Source organism: Neovison vison, chromosome 6 (genome assembly GCF_020171115.1).
Source record: "Neovison vison isolate M4711 chromosome 6, ASM_NN_V1, whole genome shotgun sequence".
Classification (NCBI taxonomy): Eukaryota; Metazoa; Chordata; class Mammalia; order Carnivora; family Mustelidae; genus Neogale; species Neogale vison.
This window is the reverse complement of record NC_058096.1, coordinates 47,105,884-47,123,822: the sequence shown is the minus strand read 5'-3', so window position 1 is coordinate 47,123,822 and position 17,939 is coordinate 47,105,884. Positions and strand designations below refer to the sequence as shown.

The 17,939-nt window shown below is 37.1% G+C and overlaps 1 protein-coding gene across 2 annotated transcripts in view; it reads left to right on the top strand.

Moving 5' to 3' along the window:
- The window catches only part of DCBLD2 (discoidin, CUB and LCCL domain containing 2), a 96,632-nt gene that overhangs the window by 11,321 nt on the left and 67,372 nt on the right, over nt 1–17,939 (top strand). Inside the window, exon 2 of one of the 2 annotated variants that reach the window (XM_044251196.1) lies at nt 12,420–12,647. The exons of the other annotated variant lie outside the window; for it this stretch is intronic. Within the exon in view, the coding sequence (XP_044107131.1) occupies nt 12,420–12,647 (228 nt within the window). The remainder of the gene's footprint in view (nt 1–12,419; nt 12,648–17,939) is intronic. 2 annotated transcript variants of the gene reach the window in all.

Here is a 17,939-nt window from a genome sequence, read left to right as displayed (position 1 = left end):
GAGGGAGAGGGAAAGAGCTTCCATGACTGGCAGAAACTGAAAGAATTTGTGACTAAGCTGGCCCTGCAAGAAATATGAAGGAGGGTTCTACAAAAACAGAAAGATGCCAAGAGTGATAGAGAATAGAAATTTAAAGAGAAAATCTATAGAAACAAGGGCTTCACAGGCAACATGACAATAATATATTATTCAATAATCACTCTCAACGTGAATGGCTTAAATGTTACCATAAAATGGGCACAGGGTTGCAAATTGGACAAAAAGACAAGACCCATCCATATACTGTCTATATGAGACTCATTTTGAACATAAAGATACATCCAGACTAAAAGTGAAGGGTTAGAGAACCAACTTTCATGCCAACAGACCTCAAAAGAAACCTGGGGTAGCAATTCTTATATTAGACAAATTAGATTTTGAGCTAAAGACTGTAGTTAGAGATACAGAAGGGCACTATATCATTCTTAAAGGCTCTGTCCATCAAGAAGATCTAAGGATTGTTCATGTCTATGCCTCCAACATGGGAGCAGCCAACTACATAAGCCAACTGTTAACCAAAATAAAGGGACATATTGATAATAATACATTAATCGTAGGACACCTGAACACTCCACTCTCAGCAATAGACAGATCATCTAAGCAGAAAATCAACAAAGAAACAAGAGCTTTGACACACTGGACCAGGTGGACCTCATAGATAGATACAGAACATTCTACCCTTAAACAACAGAATACTCATTCTTCTTGAGCACACATGGAACTTTCTCCAGACTAGACCACATACTGGGTCACAAATCAGGTCTCAACAAATACCAAAAGATCGAGATTATTCTCTGCATATTCTCAGACCACAGTGCATTGAAACTGGAACTCAGTCACAAGAAAGAGTTTGGAAGAAATTCAAACACTGGGGGGGGGGGTGGGAGGCATCTGGGTGGCTCAGTTGGTTAAGCGGCTACCTTTGCCTCAGGTCATGTTCCCAGGGTCCCGGGATCGAGCCCCACATTGGGCTTCCTGTTCAGCAGATAACCTGCTTCTCCCTCTCCCTCTTTTTTTTTTAAGATTGTATTTATTTATTTGACAGAGAGAGAGAGACAGCACAAGTAAGCAGAGAGGCAGGCAGAGAGGAAGGGAAGCAGGCTCCCTGCTGAGCAGAGAGCCCGATGTGGGGCTCGATCCCAGAACTCTGGGATAATGACCTGAGCCGAAGGCAGAGGCTTTAACCCACTGAGCCACCCAGGCACTCCTCTCTCTTCTTGCCACTCTGCCTACTTGTGCTCTCTATCTCTCTATTTATTGTAGAATAAATAAGTAAATAACATCTTTTTAAAAAATTCAAAACTTGGAAACTAAAGACCATCCTTCTCAAGGATGTTTGGGTCAACCAGGAAATCAAAGAGGAACTTAAACAGAAACCAATGAGAATAAAAACACATTGGTCCAAAACTTATGGGATACGGCAAAGGGGGGAATACATAGCCATCCAAGCCTCACTCAAAAAAATGGAAAAATCCAGAATATGCTATCTTTACACCTTCAAGAACTAGAGAATCAACAACAAATTAAGCCTAACACACCCATAAGAAGGGAAATAAGAGCAGAGATCAATGAATTAGAAACCAGAAATACAGTAGAACACATCAGTGAAACTAGAAGCTGGTTCTTTGAAAGAATAAAATTGATAAACCACTGGCCAGACTTACCAAAAGAACAGAGAAAGGACCCAAATTAATAAAATGATGAATGAAATGGGAGCGATCACGAGGAAGAGATCTACCAAGGAAATAGAACAGTTATCAGAAATTATTATCAACAACTATATGCCAGTAAATTAAACAACCTGGAAGAAATGGGTGCATTCCTGGAAATCTATAAACTACCAAGACTGAAACAAGAAGAAACTGATAACCTGAATAGACCAATAACCAGTAACGAGATTGAAGCAGTGATCAAAAACTTCCCAAAAAACAAGAGTCCAGTACATGATGGATTCCCTGAGGAATTCCACCGAACATTCAAAGAAGAAATTATTTCTTCTACCTATTCTCTTGAAGCTGTTCAAAAAATAGAAACAGAAGGAAAACTTCCAGACTCATTCTGTGAGGCCAGCATTACCTTGATCCCAAACCAGGCAAAGACCCCATCAAAAAGGAGAATTTCAGACCAATGTCCTTGATGAATATAGATGCCAAAATTCTCAACAAGATCCTAGCTAATAGGCTCCAACAGTTCAGTAAGGGGATTATCTACTGCAACCAACTGGGATTCATCCCTGCAGTGCAAATCAATCAGTGTGATAGAAAACGTAAGAGGAGAGAGAAGAACCATATGGCTCTCTCAATGCAGAAAAAACATTTGACAAAATACTTAATCCTTTCCTGATTACAACTCTTCAGAGTATAGGGATAGAGGGAATATTCCTCAGTTTCATAAAATCCATCTGAAAAACCCACAGTAAATAATATTTTCAATGGGGAAAAGCTGAGAGCCTTTCCCTTAAGATCAGGAACTCGAGGGGCACCTGGGTGGCTCAGTGGGTTAAACTGCTGCCTTCGGCTCAGGTCATGATCTCAGGGTCCTGGGATCAAGTCCCGCATCGGGCTCTCCGCTTGGTGGGGAGCCTGCTTTCCTCCCTCTCTCTCTGCCTGCCTCTCTGCCTACTTGTGATCTTTCTCTGTCAAATAAATAAAATCTTTAAAAACAAACAAACAAAAAGATCAGGAACTCGACAAGTATGCCCACTCTCGCCACTATTATTCAACATAGTACTAGAAGTCCTAACAACAGCAATCAGACAGCAGTAAGAAATAAAAGGTATTCACATTGGCAAAGAAGAAGATAAACTCTCTCTTCACAGATGACGTGATACTTTATGTGGAAAACCCAAAGGAGTCCACCCCAGATTACTAGAACTCATACAGCAGTTTGGTAATGTGGCAGGATACAAAATCAATGCACAGAAATCAGTTGCTTTCTTATACACTAACAATGTAACTATCAAAAAAGAAATTAGAGAATCGATTCCATTTACACTAGCACCAAAAACCATAAGATACCTTGGAATAAACCTAACCAAAGAGGTAAAGAATCTATACTCTAGGGACTACAGAACATTCATGAAAGAAATTGAAGACACAAAAAGATGAAAAAACATTCCATGTTCATGGATCAGAAGAATAAACATTGTTAAAGTATCTATGCTGCCCAGAGCAATCTACACTTTCAATGTCCTACCTGTCAAAATACCAATGGCATTTTTCAAAGTGCTGGAACAGATAATCCTAAACAGATAATTTTCACATTAACAGATAATTTTCCAAAGTGCTGGAACAGAAAATCCTAAAAATCAGAAAAGACCCCCCAAATTGACAAGGAAATGTTGAAAAAGAAAAAGCTGGGGCCATCACATTGCCCGATTTCAAGCTATATTACAAAGCTGTGATCACCAACATAGCATGGTACCAGCACAAAAACAGACACATCAATGGAACAGAATAGAGAGCCCAAATATGGACCCTCAATTCTATGGTCAACTAATCTTCAACAATGCAGGAAAAAATATCCAGTGGTAAAATATAGTCTCTTCAATAAATGGTGCTGGGAAGATTGGACACCTATATACAGAAGAATGAAACTTGACCATTCTCTTACACCATACACAAAGATAAACTCAAAATGGTTGAAAGTCCTCAATGTGAGACAGGAATCCATCAAAATCCTAGAGGAGAACATAGGCAGTAACCTCTTTGACAATGGCCACAGCAACTTCTTTCAAGATATGTCTCCAAAGACAAGGGAAACAAAAGCAAAAATGAACTTTTGGGACTTCATCAAGATAAAAATCTTCTGAACAGCAAAGGAAACAGTCAGCAAAATGAAGAGGCAACCCAAAGATATTTCTCTTTGCAGAAATATTTTCTGCAAAGGGAAGATATTTGCAGATGACACTGCAGAAAAAGGGCTGATACCCAAGATCTATAATGAACTTCTTAAACTTAGCACTCAAAAAACAAATAAGCCAGTCAAGAAATGGGCAAAAGACATGAACAGACATTTCTTAAAAGAAGACATACAAGTGGCTAACAGACACTTGGAAACAGTTGATCATCATTAGCCATCAGGGAAATTCAAATCAAAAGCACACTGACATACCACATTACACCACTTAGAATGGCAACAATTGACAAGGCAAGAAACAACAAATGTTGGAGAGGTTGTGAAGAATGGTTAACCCTCTTACACTGTTGGTGGGAATGTAAGTTGGTACAGCCACTTTGGAAAACAGTGTGGAGGTTCCTCAAAAAAATTAAAAATAGAGCTACCCTATGACCCAGCAATTGCACTACTGGGTATTTACCCCAAAGATAAGATGTAGTGAAAAGAAGGGCCATATGCACCCCAGTGTTCATAGCAATGTTCACAATAGCCAAACTGTGGAAAGAGCTGAGATGCCCTTCAGCAGACAAATGGATAAAGATGTGGTTCGTATATACAATGGAATATTACTCAGCCATCAGAAAGGATGACTACCCAACTTTTGCATCAACATGGATGGGACTGGAGGAGATTATGTTAAGTGAAATAAGTCAAACAGAGAAAGTCAATTATGGTTTCACTTGTTTGTGGAACACAAGGAATAGCATGGAGGACATTAGGAGAAGGAAGGGAAAAATGAAGGGGGGGCAGAAATCGGGGTGGGGGATGAACCATGAGAGACTATGGACTCTAGGAAACAAACAGGGTTTTAGAGGGGAAGAGGGTGAGGGGATGGGTTGGCCCGATGATGGATATTAAGAAGGGAACGTACTGCGTGGAGCACTGGGTGTTATACGCAAACAATGAATCTTGGAATACTGCATCAAAAACTAGTGACATACTGTATGGTGACTAACGTAAGTAAAAAAATAAAGAAAGAACTGAGCCAGGGAAGAAGAATTTTAAGAAAGAGGGAGAGAAGATAAAAAGGAAGGAAGGATGGTGGGAGGGAAGGAAGGGTCAGCAAAGCCAGATAATATAGAAAGGTCATAAATGATAAGGATGGAAAAGTATCCTTGGACTTTTGGCGGCTTAAAAACTGGCTGCTTTAGCGAATAGTTTTATTGGTGAGGTAGGTCTGTGTTCCCTAGGACTGCCCTAACAAATTACCACAAATTCAGGTGCTTAAAATGATAGAACTTCACTGTTTTATAGTTCTGGAAGCTGGAATTCTGAAATTGGGGTGTCAGCAGGGCCATACTCTGTCTGAAGATGCTGGGGGAGGTGGGTGGATGATCTTTCCTTGCCTTTTCCTAGCTTTTGGCAGTTTTGATCTTCAGAGTTCCTTTGGATCATTCCCACCTCTGCCTCTTTAACGTAGTGTCCTTCCTGTGTCTGTGTCCAGACTGTCTTCTTTTTATAAGGACACCAGTCCTTGGATTAGGGTCCACCTTAATCCAGTATGACGTCATTTTAACTTGATGACATCTGCTAAAACATTGTTTCCAATTAAGATTATATTCACTGGTACCAGAAATTAGGACTTAAACATCTCTTTGGAAGGGATCCAACCTGTAGTAGTGCATTCAGACTTAGAATAGGAGGCAAAGTAAAATGTAAGTTATGGAGAATAGAAGAAATTTCTCTATAAAAGAAAGGGAAAGTGAGCAAGAAGATGGTAGCTATTAGGGGACACTGTTGTAAAGAGATTTTGTGGTATTTTGTTGCTGCTGTTAGTATTTGTGATGATTTGTTAAAGTGTAAAACCTAGGCTGCACTGTAGAGCTATTTTACTGGTTATAATTTGCAAAAGAGGCAAAATTATACCTGCCTTGCAAATGTAAAATGAACATATATTAAAGATTTTATTCAATTCATTCATTAATGAGGGAACCAGTAAGATGTTAAATCCTGTCCAGAGAATATTTGAGAAACTAGGAGTTTATCATCTTAGGATATAATTGCTAGATTAGATGGCTGAAGCTGGTTGATGGGCCAATAGGGTCATAAACAGTAACCTTTGGGATTATCTTTTCAACTGTACAAAAGTGATCTGCCTTTCTACCAGACAACAAGCTAAATGTTATCATGTAACTAAAACTGGTACCTTTAAGCAGCGATAAATAGCAAGTCCAACTAAGTACTTTGCTCTATAATCCTTGGGCAGCTTCTGGCTTCTGTGACATTTAAAAGATGTGCTGCATCCTTTTTCTGCTATATTTCTAACTAATGTTGCCCAGTGAGAATTAGATATCTAACATAAATTCTGCGTGTGCTAATGACTAGATTTAAAATCCACATTTTTAAAACTTAAAAGTGAAAAATTAATTGTAAAATTTTGGTTCATCATTTTAGGTAGCTTTCCGTATGTTACAAGCAAAGAGGAAATACGATTTCCCACTGGAGATGGTTAATAATTCTATCTAAACATCTGAGCTTCATTCTAGAAGACTAACATAAAAGATGTGCTGCTCACCTTTTTTTTTTTAAAACCAATTTCCAAGTGTAAGATAATTTTTCTGATCTGTATATTAGAATCTGTCGAGATAGAGAGGGGGACCTGAGAATCTTTAATTAGCCCTTAGGAGATTCTAATGTTGGCAAAATCTGAGAACCACTGAAAGAGAATACTGAGTGGCTTTGAGTGCCCATTTGAGACTGGAACCCATATTCCAGTTCAGTGACACCTATCCCCCTTGGAATTTGTGATTTTTTTTTTTTTCCTCAGTAGTGCTCAGCCCCTTGGCCAAGAGAAATCATATGATCCAGGGTTGAGGGTTTGACAGGCAGAAACTTAGGAAGGACACGGTGGCGAGGAAGTAAAGCTGTCAGGAATAGGTACTTAATACTGGATGCGAGGTCCAGTCTGGGCAGGGAAAGACATGAGGCCAGGACAAGATTAGCAGAAGGGGAGAAAAGAAAGAAGTCAAATTCACAGAAAGTATGTGGGTATAAGACCCTTGAAAGGGGTCTTGAAAGGTCAGGATACTGACCAGCAGATTGAGACTTTAAAGTTTTTGAGTTTTTACAGGTGGATAGAAGTGTTTCTAACATTGGCAAAAAATAAACTCCAGGTTGTGCTTCTGAGAGAGTTATTGAAAGTAAAGGTCATCAGGGAGAAGATGAGTGAGAATTACTTTCTCATAGATTTGTACTTTTCACAAGACGCAAGACGGTGCACTTGAAACCTTAAAGCTAATGTAAATCTCCACTGGACCATTGTTTCATTACTTCAGGTTGTGGCCAGATGCCCTGTATCTACATATGATGGGCAAAAGCCTTTCTGGTCTTTTTGGACTGTTGTAGTATCCTCAAACAAAGAGAGTTTATTGAGCATGTTATTACAGGCTAGGCACTCACTACTAGGTGTTTTCATATAATATCTCATTTAATTTTTACCCTATGTGTTTGAGTTGTTAGTATCCCCATTTTACAAAACTGGGGTTTAGCAGAGATAAATAACTTCCTGAAGGTCACAGTGAATGGTGGATAGGGCATTTAAATTCATTCTGTGACTCCAGAGTTCACTTGCTTAACCACTGTGTTCTAAGTAGGGACTGTGTTTGGTGGGGGTTAAAGAGGATTCATACATCTCACATTCCTTCATGTAATTCAATTTTGTAAATTACCACACATGCAGAGAATAGTTTGAGCTTAAAAAAGAATGAAGCTGGGAACTGTTTCTTTTTCTAAAAATTGCCATAGTGACCTTCTTTAGGCTTTCAGAGCATATCCTTCTTATGGAGTATTTTTTTAAAATGAGCAAAATTAAAGTAGTACTTTGAATTATTTGAGATTTGTAGTGATGCAACTTTAAAAAACCTTATGGGACTGATAATAGTACCTCAGTCCAAAAATTCTCAGTGCTAAATACTGCATTAAAAATCTTCATTGTAGCCAGATGAAATAGGATATATTCATTAATTCTTGCAAGTTAATCCTTGGAGTACTTGTCTATTCTAAATGCCTTTTTTTTTTTTTCAGTTATTGTAAGATCTCACAGATACATTATAAGATGTGACAGAAATGACACTTATTTAGAGGTAATACAGTTAGACTCACCTGTTGACAATGATGAAAAAAGTCCTTGAAAGCTCACTGGAAAAAAAAATGTTCTTAGTTCTTAGTTTATAATGATTGTAATTATTATGTTACTCCTCATTTGTGGCATATTTATGCAAGTTTCTGCATTTGTGTTTGGTACTGTTAAAGTATTTTTAGAAGTCAAGCAGTATTTATATTAGTACAAGTCAATCATTAAGATAATTTATATTACGTATTAGTAATGTGACTAAAATATGGGGGTGGCTGCAGTGTCACTGGTCATCAGTGGCATGAGCATGTATTGATTAAAAAAACAGCAAACACTTGATCTGAAGTTTAGAGCAGCTTAAAATAAGAATATGTTCTTTGTTGTATTAATTCATTGTTATTTAAATGTTTAATGTTCTGTTTTCTCTAGGGATAAGTAGTTTTAAAAAAAAATTTTTTTTTTTTTTTCCTGGAAAGATACCAAAATTTGTATCTGGCTTAACACATCTGACCTTAGCCTCTTCGGAGGAAGTGAACACATGTTCTGTGAGTAATCCCCTAGATAATCAGCAGCCAAACAAAGGAGCAGTAAGATCAAATTCCAGTGTTTCTTCTCCACTGAAATAAAACTGAAATTCAGAAATTGCATTAACAGGCTTCTGTCCTTTATGGTCAGTTATACTGTGGTGGAGATCATCTAGAAGGGGAGGAGGAGGAGAAGCTGACAGTGATGGTGGTGTTGATGAAGGTGGAGAAGGAGAAAGATTTGGTGATGTTGGAGTTACTGATGAGGGCACATGGATTGGCACTCGGATAACCATTTTGCAAGCTATTTTTCCCATCATAGTTATGCTGTCTTTGTCAATTCTGCCATGTGAAAATGAATAACAGTAGGTGGTGTTCCCTGGTCACCAGTCATTATTTTTTCCAGCATACAAAACTAAGCAGAAAATTTGGAGACTTACTCTTGACCCTGTTAGCACGCTACCTTTTTCAAACCCTACTTTTAAGGGGTGTTGACCCAGAAAAAAAAATTACTCAAGGGCTGTAGACTAATAAAAAGGACATTTTCTTTTCTTCAACTTCCATTTACTTGTTTTAAAAATTGGGACATGGGACTCAAAATCTTTAGTATAACTGCTGACTGTAGGAGGAAACTACTCCTCGGTTGTACCTGCAATGGACAGAATAGCATCATCCTTTGGGCCAGAGGAAGCTCGGCTAAGAACTCACTCAGATCTTCTGTCCGAGGTGTCCTGGACTTTGCTCTAGGTCAGCCTTCTCAACTTTGGTTCTGTTGATGTTTAACATCGGCCATTCTTTATTCTGGGGGGCTGTCCTATGCACAGTGTAGGATATTTAGCAGCATTCCTGGCTTCCACCAGCCAGGTGCCAGCTCACCCCCTCAGTTGTGACAACCAACCCAAAATATCTCCAGACATTGCCAAGTAGGAGGTAAAATTGCTCCTATGGGAGCTTCCACATCTCCCCCATTTGAGCATCACTGTCTAAGTGATGATTAGGTGATTAACTGATAAAGACTTTTTTCCAGATTTTACTTTTACTTTTAAATACTTTGTCGTTTTAAGTATTGGTACAGAATAGGATTTGCTTTTAAGAATTGAAAAACTGGAAGCACATTTTCTAACTTAAGGGTAAAAGTGAGCACAAGGTCTTCTTCGAGAATTCAACATTACGACCTTAGGATGCCTAGTATAGTGTTTTCCAGAGTGCTGGTGGGGACCCTTCAGTGGGTTGGGATCATACATGCAGGAGTGTATAGGGTCACAGTGTAAAATGTATTTCTTACTTTGGAATAGCTGAGAAAAACATTTGAAAACTGCTGGCCTAGTGATAATGTATAAGCCCAGCCTCCCCTTTCAAACTGGGATATTTTAAACATATTCTCCATAGGGGTAGGTGTTTATCCAGGCCAGCTAATCTATTTGTCTTGTCAGGTTAAACTTCTTGAATAGTCTTGGAAGTATGAAACATTCAAAGTTGTTCATTTTCGTAGTAGATTTGAGACTTTCATTTAACTTTGGTTTCTGGTGCATACCATTTTTTTTGCTAGGGGAGGAAGCTCTGAGCTCCATCACATATTTTAGAACATTCTTGGCACGTTACTTGTGGACTGTTCATGCCCTCCCCCTCACAAGATACTGAAAAAAGACAGTTCCATTTTAATTGTTTTCTTCATCAGCATGCATGCAAGTTTTGTTTTTCAGCAGTTAGTATTTATTTTGTTAACTTGTAGAAATTATACTTTATGGAGGAAAGGGCAAGAAACACTTTGTGTGTTTAATGACCATGAAACATAAATATGAGCATAAAAACATCTAAAAATTACTCCTAACACTGCTTGTACTCTTTTTGTAAAAGTCATTTTAAAATGGCAACCTTAAGTTAAATAGTCTGTGGGGAATACATTAGATGGGACAGTCTGCCATTACGAAGTCGTGAATTCAGCTGCTAATAGGAAATTTTTGGCTTCCTAAAATCTGTTGTACTTCCAGCCACTTAAAAAGCTGCTTTAGTTTCTAAAACACATTTATATTTTGAGTTATTTGTTCAGTGGCTACTTTTCAAAGATTTAAACACTCTAGAAAGCAGTTTCATCTTTTCAATAGTGAGAACGTTTTCAGAGTAGTTTCATAATGTTAGAAACTTTGTCTTAGGGGATAGTTTTTTTCCTCTTAGGAAAAATTTTAATATTATTCAAAAGTTATTTATATTACAGTTTATTTTCATAGTGAAGGTTTTTATGTCCCTGTTTTTCTAATTTAGATGATATTCAGTAGAGGTATTCAAGGTATTTGCATCATAGTTTTGGGGAAAATTTGAATTTTTTTTCTTCTGAGTTGTATAACGTTTAAGTTCTCTATTTGCAGAAGATGAGTGGGTGTATCACAAAAATTCACATGTTTATTTCATGATGCCTTTATATATTATTGAGTGGCTGTGCCTAGTTTTTGTGTATAGTATGAAAGTGGGTGTGGAGATAGCTAAAGTTCAGTGTTGCTCAAAAGCTGAACCTTATAGATGTTTCTTTAGGAAACCAGATTGCTAGTATTGACCTTTAAAAGTGGGCCAACAATACTAGTAGGGATTTGAGAATAAAATTTCTTGACCAGGAAAGGATATGAAGTGTTGTCATCATAAAGTAGGTAGATAGTTTTTCCTTTATTGAAGTGAGTTTTGAGACTGGTTTGAAATTACTTTTTCATTGGTTCATATTCAGCTCCTTATACATCTAGTTAATAACTATTTTGCAACTACTTGCTAAATACTATATTAACTTTTTATTCGCAGGCTTTTAAAGCTTTCATTCATCTTTTCTAGTAAATGGTATCAGCACTGCATTATTCTTAATAATAACAATAATATAGTAGAAAAATCCTTTTACAGCTGCCTATATCCATATTGACTTTAAAACTCAGCACTGCCACTTTTTGATAGAGGTTTTTTGTGCTAAGTACTGAACTATTCCAAAGGTGATTATAAATGGCTATTTTGAAGGAAAAAAATACTATCATTTTAGTACAATGTCTTCATCTTCCTTTTAGATACAGATTCATTTGAATCCCATCGTTAAGGAATGCTACATGGTACAGTTGGAGCAGCAGCTGAAACATTCCGTGCCTCTTCTAGGTGCTCAAACACTGAATTTTATGATAAAAGGAGGATGCAAATAATACTATATTAAGTTCCCTGAGTTCCCACAGTGAAGGAATTCTGGAACAGATAATGTTGCTACCAAGATATGAAGGTTATTTTTCCTAATCTTTACTAAGTCATTAAACTGGTATTTTTTTCTCACCATTCATTCTGTAGGGAAAAAGTAAGGTTTTTGGAGAGGGACTACTAAAAAGGCAAATATCAATAGAATATAAAATTAAATTTTATTAAAAGGCATTAAAGCTTAATGCCTTCAAGACTGAGTGCCTTGAAATACTTAATATGGTCAGTAATCAGCATTTCGTGTAAAATGTTTTGAGATATTCTACTTCTCACAGATTTTAGAAGGGTTTGTGATGAATGGATGAAGCTGATCACATACTTTGATTTGTATAGTTTACATTTGCTTTGAACGATTACTATGACGATATTCTTTTAAAGATTAGATTTATTATGTATATAAAGTTGTTGCTAAGCTATGTTTTCTTCTGTTCATTGAAATTAGAAAGCTCTTTGAACTCATAAGGGTAATCATTGATTATTTGACCTTACCTGGCTGCTTTTGGTTCCTGTGAGCAGATACACTAAGAACTCTGCCATCCCTTTTATCGTGTGTAAGGAAAGTGTTGGATAAAACAGCTGTCATACATATTTTAAAATTTTCACCAAAAATATCCTGATTATTTCTAATGTTAAAGATATAATTATAATTTATTCTTTTAATTTTTTTTAAGGTGATGGATGTGGACATACTGTACTAGGCCCTGAAAGTGGAACCCTCACGTCCATAAACTATCCACAGACCTATCCCAACAGCACCGTTTGCGAATGGGAGATCCGTGTAAAGATGGGGGAGAGAGTGCGCATCAAATTTGGTGACTTTGACATTGAAGATTCAGACTCTTGTCACTTTAATTACTTGAGAATTTTTAATGGCATTGGAGTTAGCAGAACTGAAATAGGTAGGAAATTTTCTTGTAAATGTACGTGTAATACATCACTATCCAGAGTTTTAAAACTGAAGCAGTTTTTGATACTTAACATTAAATAACTAGACTATATAGAATGATATGTAGGAAACTATTTATGTGGATTATGTGTGGAAATCTCAAATTTGAATCTTCGGGAAGAGAAGATTCTTATCTGTTTATTTACTCTCCAGATAAGCTTGTTGGTACTTTTGGGACAGGATGTCACTCCACTGTTTCTAAGGAGGATGTTAAGTATCTTATTTTTTTGGTTTTTTTCTAATCATTTTATTTGCAGTTACAGAATATAAGTATAATTCACACATAGGAGACAGAATATCATGGTGATTAAGAGCATAGGTTTTGGATCCAGAGTGCTTGGTATCAAATCCTCGCTCAGCTGTTAGCTTCTGTGTGGTTTTGGACAAGTTACCAGACCTGTCTTTTTCACTTGTAAGAGAGGGAATGAACTAGTAACATGTAAAGTTCTTAGAACAGTCAGTAACATGTAATACATGCTTACTAGCACTAGCTGCTGCTGCTGCTGCTGTTATTTTTAGCTAAGATCAGTGGTTCTCAATTATGGCTGCATATAAGAGTCACCTGGAAAGATTTTAAATAATACTATATCCCCATCCTAGAGCAGTTGAAACAGAATTGATTAGGTGGGACCCACACCTCCGGATTTGGATTTTAAAGGTTTCCAAGGTTTCCCGGGAGAATCTGCTTGTAGTCATGTTGAGAATCTGGCTTAGTCAGTCCCTTAGGCTTAAAGATGAAAAAATGTTTAAGACTGAGTGAACTAACATCATAAAATAAATTTTGAATACTCTATGAGTTAATTTGGAAACATTGGTACAAGTGTATAAAATATCTTTTAGAGCTATAACTGGAACCCAGTGTCTATCCTATAAGCATGGTGTTCATTGTCTGCCAGCCTCTTCTCCATATCAAGTCAAATTCTTCCTTTCTTCTCTACTTTTTGGCCTCTTGCCTATGAGAGGCCAAATTCCTGGCCAGCTTCCCTGATGCTGATTGATAACTTCAGTTGTCTCTCAGTCAACTCTTAGTTAATCTGTTGGCTTGATTACCATGTGTATGTTGCTATGAACATATGGTCTCAGATAAGCTTTTAGGGACTCAGATTGCCTAAGGATCTAGAAACCACTGTAACACTAACAGAGGGCAACTGTAGTAAACACGTGATGCAGTAGAAGTAAACAGTACCACCTAAGCAGTCTTGTAACAGCAGTGAAAAAAGGCGAGCTACAGTCCCATCAAGCCCTTAGAAGTTTACAGGAAATAAAGGAGCTAAAGAAACACATTTTTTCAAATATAAAGACTCTGTAAATGGCGTTTTAAAAAGAGAAAGGGGAGAAGTAGAGGGAATTGTACTTTAAGAGCTATATCTTCCAAAAATAATGTGTGGACTTTGTTTGGTCTTGATTCAAGCTGCAGGAAGACATGTTAAAATAATCCATAGAATTTTTTTTTTTTTAATCCATAGAATTTTAAGAGGAATTGGGCATTCAGTGGTAGCAGGAATGATTGTTCTTGGTGTGTTAATGTTACAATTATTTTTCTTTGAAGATTTTATTTATTTATTTGACAGAGAGAGATGGCAAGTAGGTAGAGAGGCAGGCAGAGGGAGAGAGAGAAGCAGGCTCCTTGCTAAGCAAGGAGCCTGAAGCAGGGCTCAATCCCAGGACCCTGAGATCATGACCTGAGCCAAAGGCAGACGTTTAACAGACTGAGCCACACAGGCACCCCTATAATTATTTTTTTAAGATCTGATTTGTTAGAGATGTTCCAAAGTTCAAATCTAATATGCTATTGATACTCTTTTTTACTTTGCTTTTCCCCCTCCTAACAAGGAAATCATTCCAACAACAGTGCATAGACGTAACCCTTAATTCTTTTTACAGCTGCAGAGAACTCCGTAGTGTGGAGGTACTGCAGTTTGTTTAACCACACTTCTGTGTACAGATGCTTCCAGTACAGTGCTGGAACAAGTAACTTCATGCAAGTGTATTTTTGTCTTCTTGGAGGTGTATCTTCAGAATAAATTCCTGAAATGCAGCTATTGATTCAAACGATAAATGCATATATAGCTTTGTTAGATATTACCAGAGTCCCCTCTACAAGGGTTGTGCCAGCTTGGATTTCCATTGAGCAATGTGTAAAAATGTCTGTTTCCCCAGAGCCTTGCCAGCATGTGCATCATCATGCTTTGTTAAGTTTTGCCAGTTGATAGGTGGGAAATTGTATCTCAGTATACTTGTGATTTGTATTTCTCTTAGTATGGGTGATGCTGAACACATTTTTTCTATGTCAAAGGTTTATTTTTTTAGAATAACTTTTTGTGTCATTTGCTCATTTTTCTATCAGGTTTTTTCGTCTCCCCCCCCCCCCCCGGTACTAGGAATTCTGTTACTATCTTATTTTAAAATTGTATTTATTTGAGATAGAAGGGAGGGAGCACGAGCAGAGTGAGGGGCAGAGGGAGAAGCAGACTCCCCACTGAGCAGGGAGCCCAATGTGGGGCTTGATCCCACACCCCGTGACTCCGGGATCACGCCCTGAGCCAAAGGCAGACACTCAACTGACTGAGCCACCTGGGAGCCCCTATGGAACTTGTTACACGGTTTTGTTGCCATGAAGGTTTTTTCCAGTATAGCAAATTTATTACTCTTTTGCTTCTGGATTCTGAATCCTAATTGGAAAGCCTCTTGTTACATCCCAGTTAAATATAAATTTACCTATATTTTCTTCTAGTACATGTATGTGGTTTCTTTCTTTCTTTCTTTCTTTTTTTATATTTAGATTCTTGGTCCATTTGGGGATATTCTTTTATATGATACAAAATGTAGATCTAATTGTATCTTTTCCAGATGACTAGTCACTTGTCCTAACACTGTGCATTTAAAGGTCTGCCATTGCCTCATTGATTTAAAATACTGACTTTATCATACACTGAAGTTCTGTACATACTTGATTTCTGGGTTTTCTATTGTGTTCCACTGATCAATATTTACATAACCAAAACATCACAATTTAAATGATAGAGGCTTTATAATGTGTTTTAATGTGTCTCTCTCTTTAAGGTTGTTCATTTTTAGTGTATTCTTGGCTATTCTCACCTGTTTATTGATCCATATGAAGTTTAATTATCAACCTGTCCAACTTCATAAAAATGTTTGTTAATTTTTTAATTTTGATTGTTCATAAGTTGTCTTTTGGTATGTTAGTCATCCTGTTTAAGAACAAGGGCTGTTTTCTTTCTATTTGTTGAAATCTAATTTTGTTGTTTTCAAGAGTGTTTTGAACTTTCTCATGTAGATTCTACACTTTTTTTTTGTTAAAGTTATTCCTAAATATCTTCTCTGTTGCTGTTGTAAGTGGAAATATTTTGGCTTTGTTTTGCCATTGTATCCTCTTACTGGTTACTAATTATATGAGGACTATTGATTTCTTCCTTTATTTTTTTAAGATTTTATTTATTTATTTGACAGATCACAAGTAGGCAGAGAGGTGGGGGGGTGGGGGTGAGGGGAAGCAGGCTCCCTGCTGAGCAGAGAGCCCGATGCAGGGCTTGCATGGATCCGAGGACCCTGAGATCATGACCTGAGCTGAAGACAGAGGCTTAACCCATTGAGCCACCCAGGCACCCCAAGACTATTGATTTCTATATGATGATTTTATATCCTACTTTACTGTTTTTTTTTTTTTTTAAATTCAGTTTTATCATTCACTTTCTAGGAATTTCTAGTAAGTAATCACATCTGCAAATAGAGATAGTTTTACTTCTTTTCCAATTCTTGTGCCTATGAATGATTTATCTAATTACATTGGCTAATGTTATTAGTCATTGTTATGTTAATTTGTAGTGGAGATGGTTCTTGTTCCTGATCTTTTTTTTTTTTTTTTAAGATTTTATTTATTTATTTATTTATTTATTTATTTATTTATTTGACAGCCAGAGATCACAAGCAGGCAGAGAGGCAGGCAGAGAGAGGAGGAAGCATGCAGAGCAGAGAGCCCAATGCGGGGCTAGATCCCAGGACCCTCGGATCATGACCTGAGCCGAAGGCAGAGGCCTTAACCAACTGAGCCACCCAGGAGCCCCTTGTTCCTGATCTTAATGGAAATATTAGCTCAGGCTGCCATACCATATACTGGATAGCTTAAACAACATATTTATTTTCTCACAGCTTTAGAGTCTGGAAGTCTGAAATCGTTGTGTCGGATTCAATTGCTGTGGAGAATTCTCTTCCTGGCTTTACAGACAGCTACTGTGTTTCTATGTCCACACATGGCAGAGAAGAGGGAGGAGTGATTTCTCTGTTCTGTTTGTATAAGGACACTAATCCTGTCGGATTAGGACCTTACCTTTATGACCTCATTTAACCTTAATTACCTCCATAAAGGCCCTGTCTCTAAATATGTTCACATGGCCTGGAGTGGGAAGGGTTTTAACAAATTAATTTTGGGGGATATATAACAGGAAGTGTCCCTTTATTTCCATTTTCTTGAGTGTTTTTTGTTAGGAAAGAATTGGATTATGTCAGAAAGCTTCTTTAGCATCTGTGGAGATGATTATATGATCTTCTTCTGAAATCTATTTGTGTGGTGGATTAATTAATGGATTTCCTAATTTGAACCAACTTTGCATTCCTGGAAACAGTATTCCTTTGTTTTGTCATTCTTTTAATGTGGCATGGGATTCTGTTTCCTAATAATCTATTTTATTTTTATATAAATGTTGATAAGCAAACATTAATATATAATTTATACACTAGCGTATGTGTATAATTATTGTCCTTATTATAAGGTTTAGGTATTGATGTCACATATATAAGTGCAAAGAATTCAGAAGTTTTCCTTTATTTCCCTGCTCTGAAAAATGTAGGAGTTTTTGAACAAGCTGGTATTTGAAGATTTCATTCTGTGAAACCATCCAGGCCTGATGCTTTTTTGGTAGAATAGGTCCTTATTTATTTTTTCCAAGGAGAAGGATCTCATTCAAATTTTATCTTTAAGTAGTTCAGTTTTAGTAAGCTCTTTGCCTGATAAATTACCCAGTTCACCTGAATCTTCAAATTTATTTGTAGTGATGTCTGCAAAATAGAATTGTATGGTTTTTTTCCTAATGGTTATTTCAGTGGTTTTTTCCAATGGTTATTTCCTTCACATCATTTTTGTTTTGTTCATTTGTGCTTTCTCCCTTTTTTCCCTTGATTGTCGGCAAGTGGTTTGCCTATTTTTTTTTTCAAAAAATGTATTTTG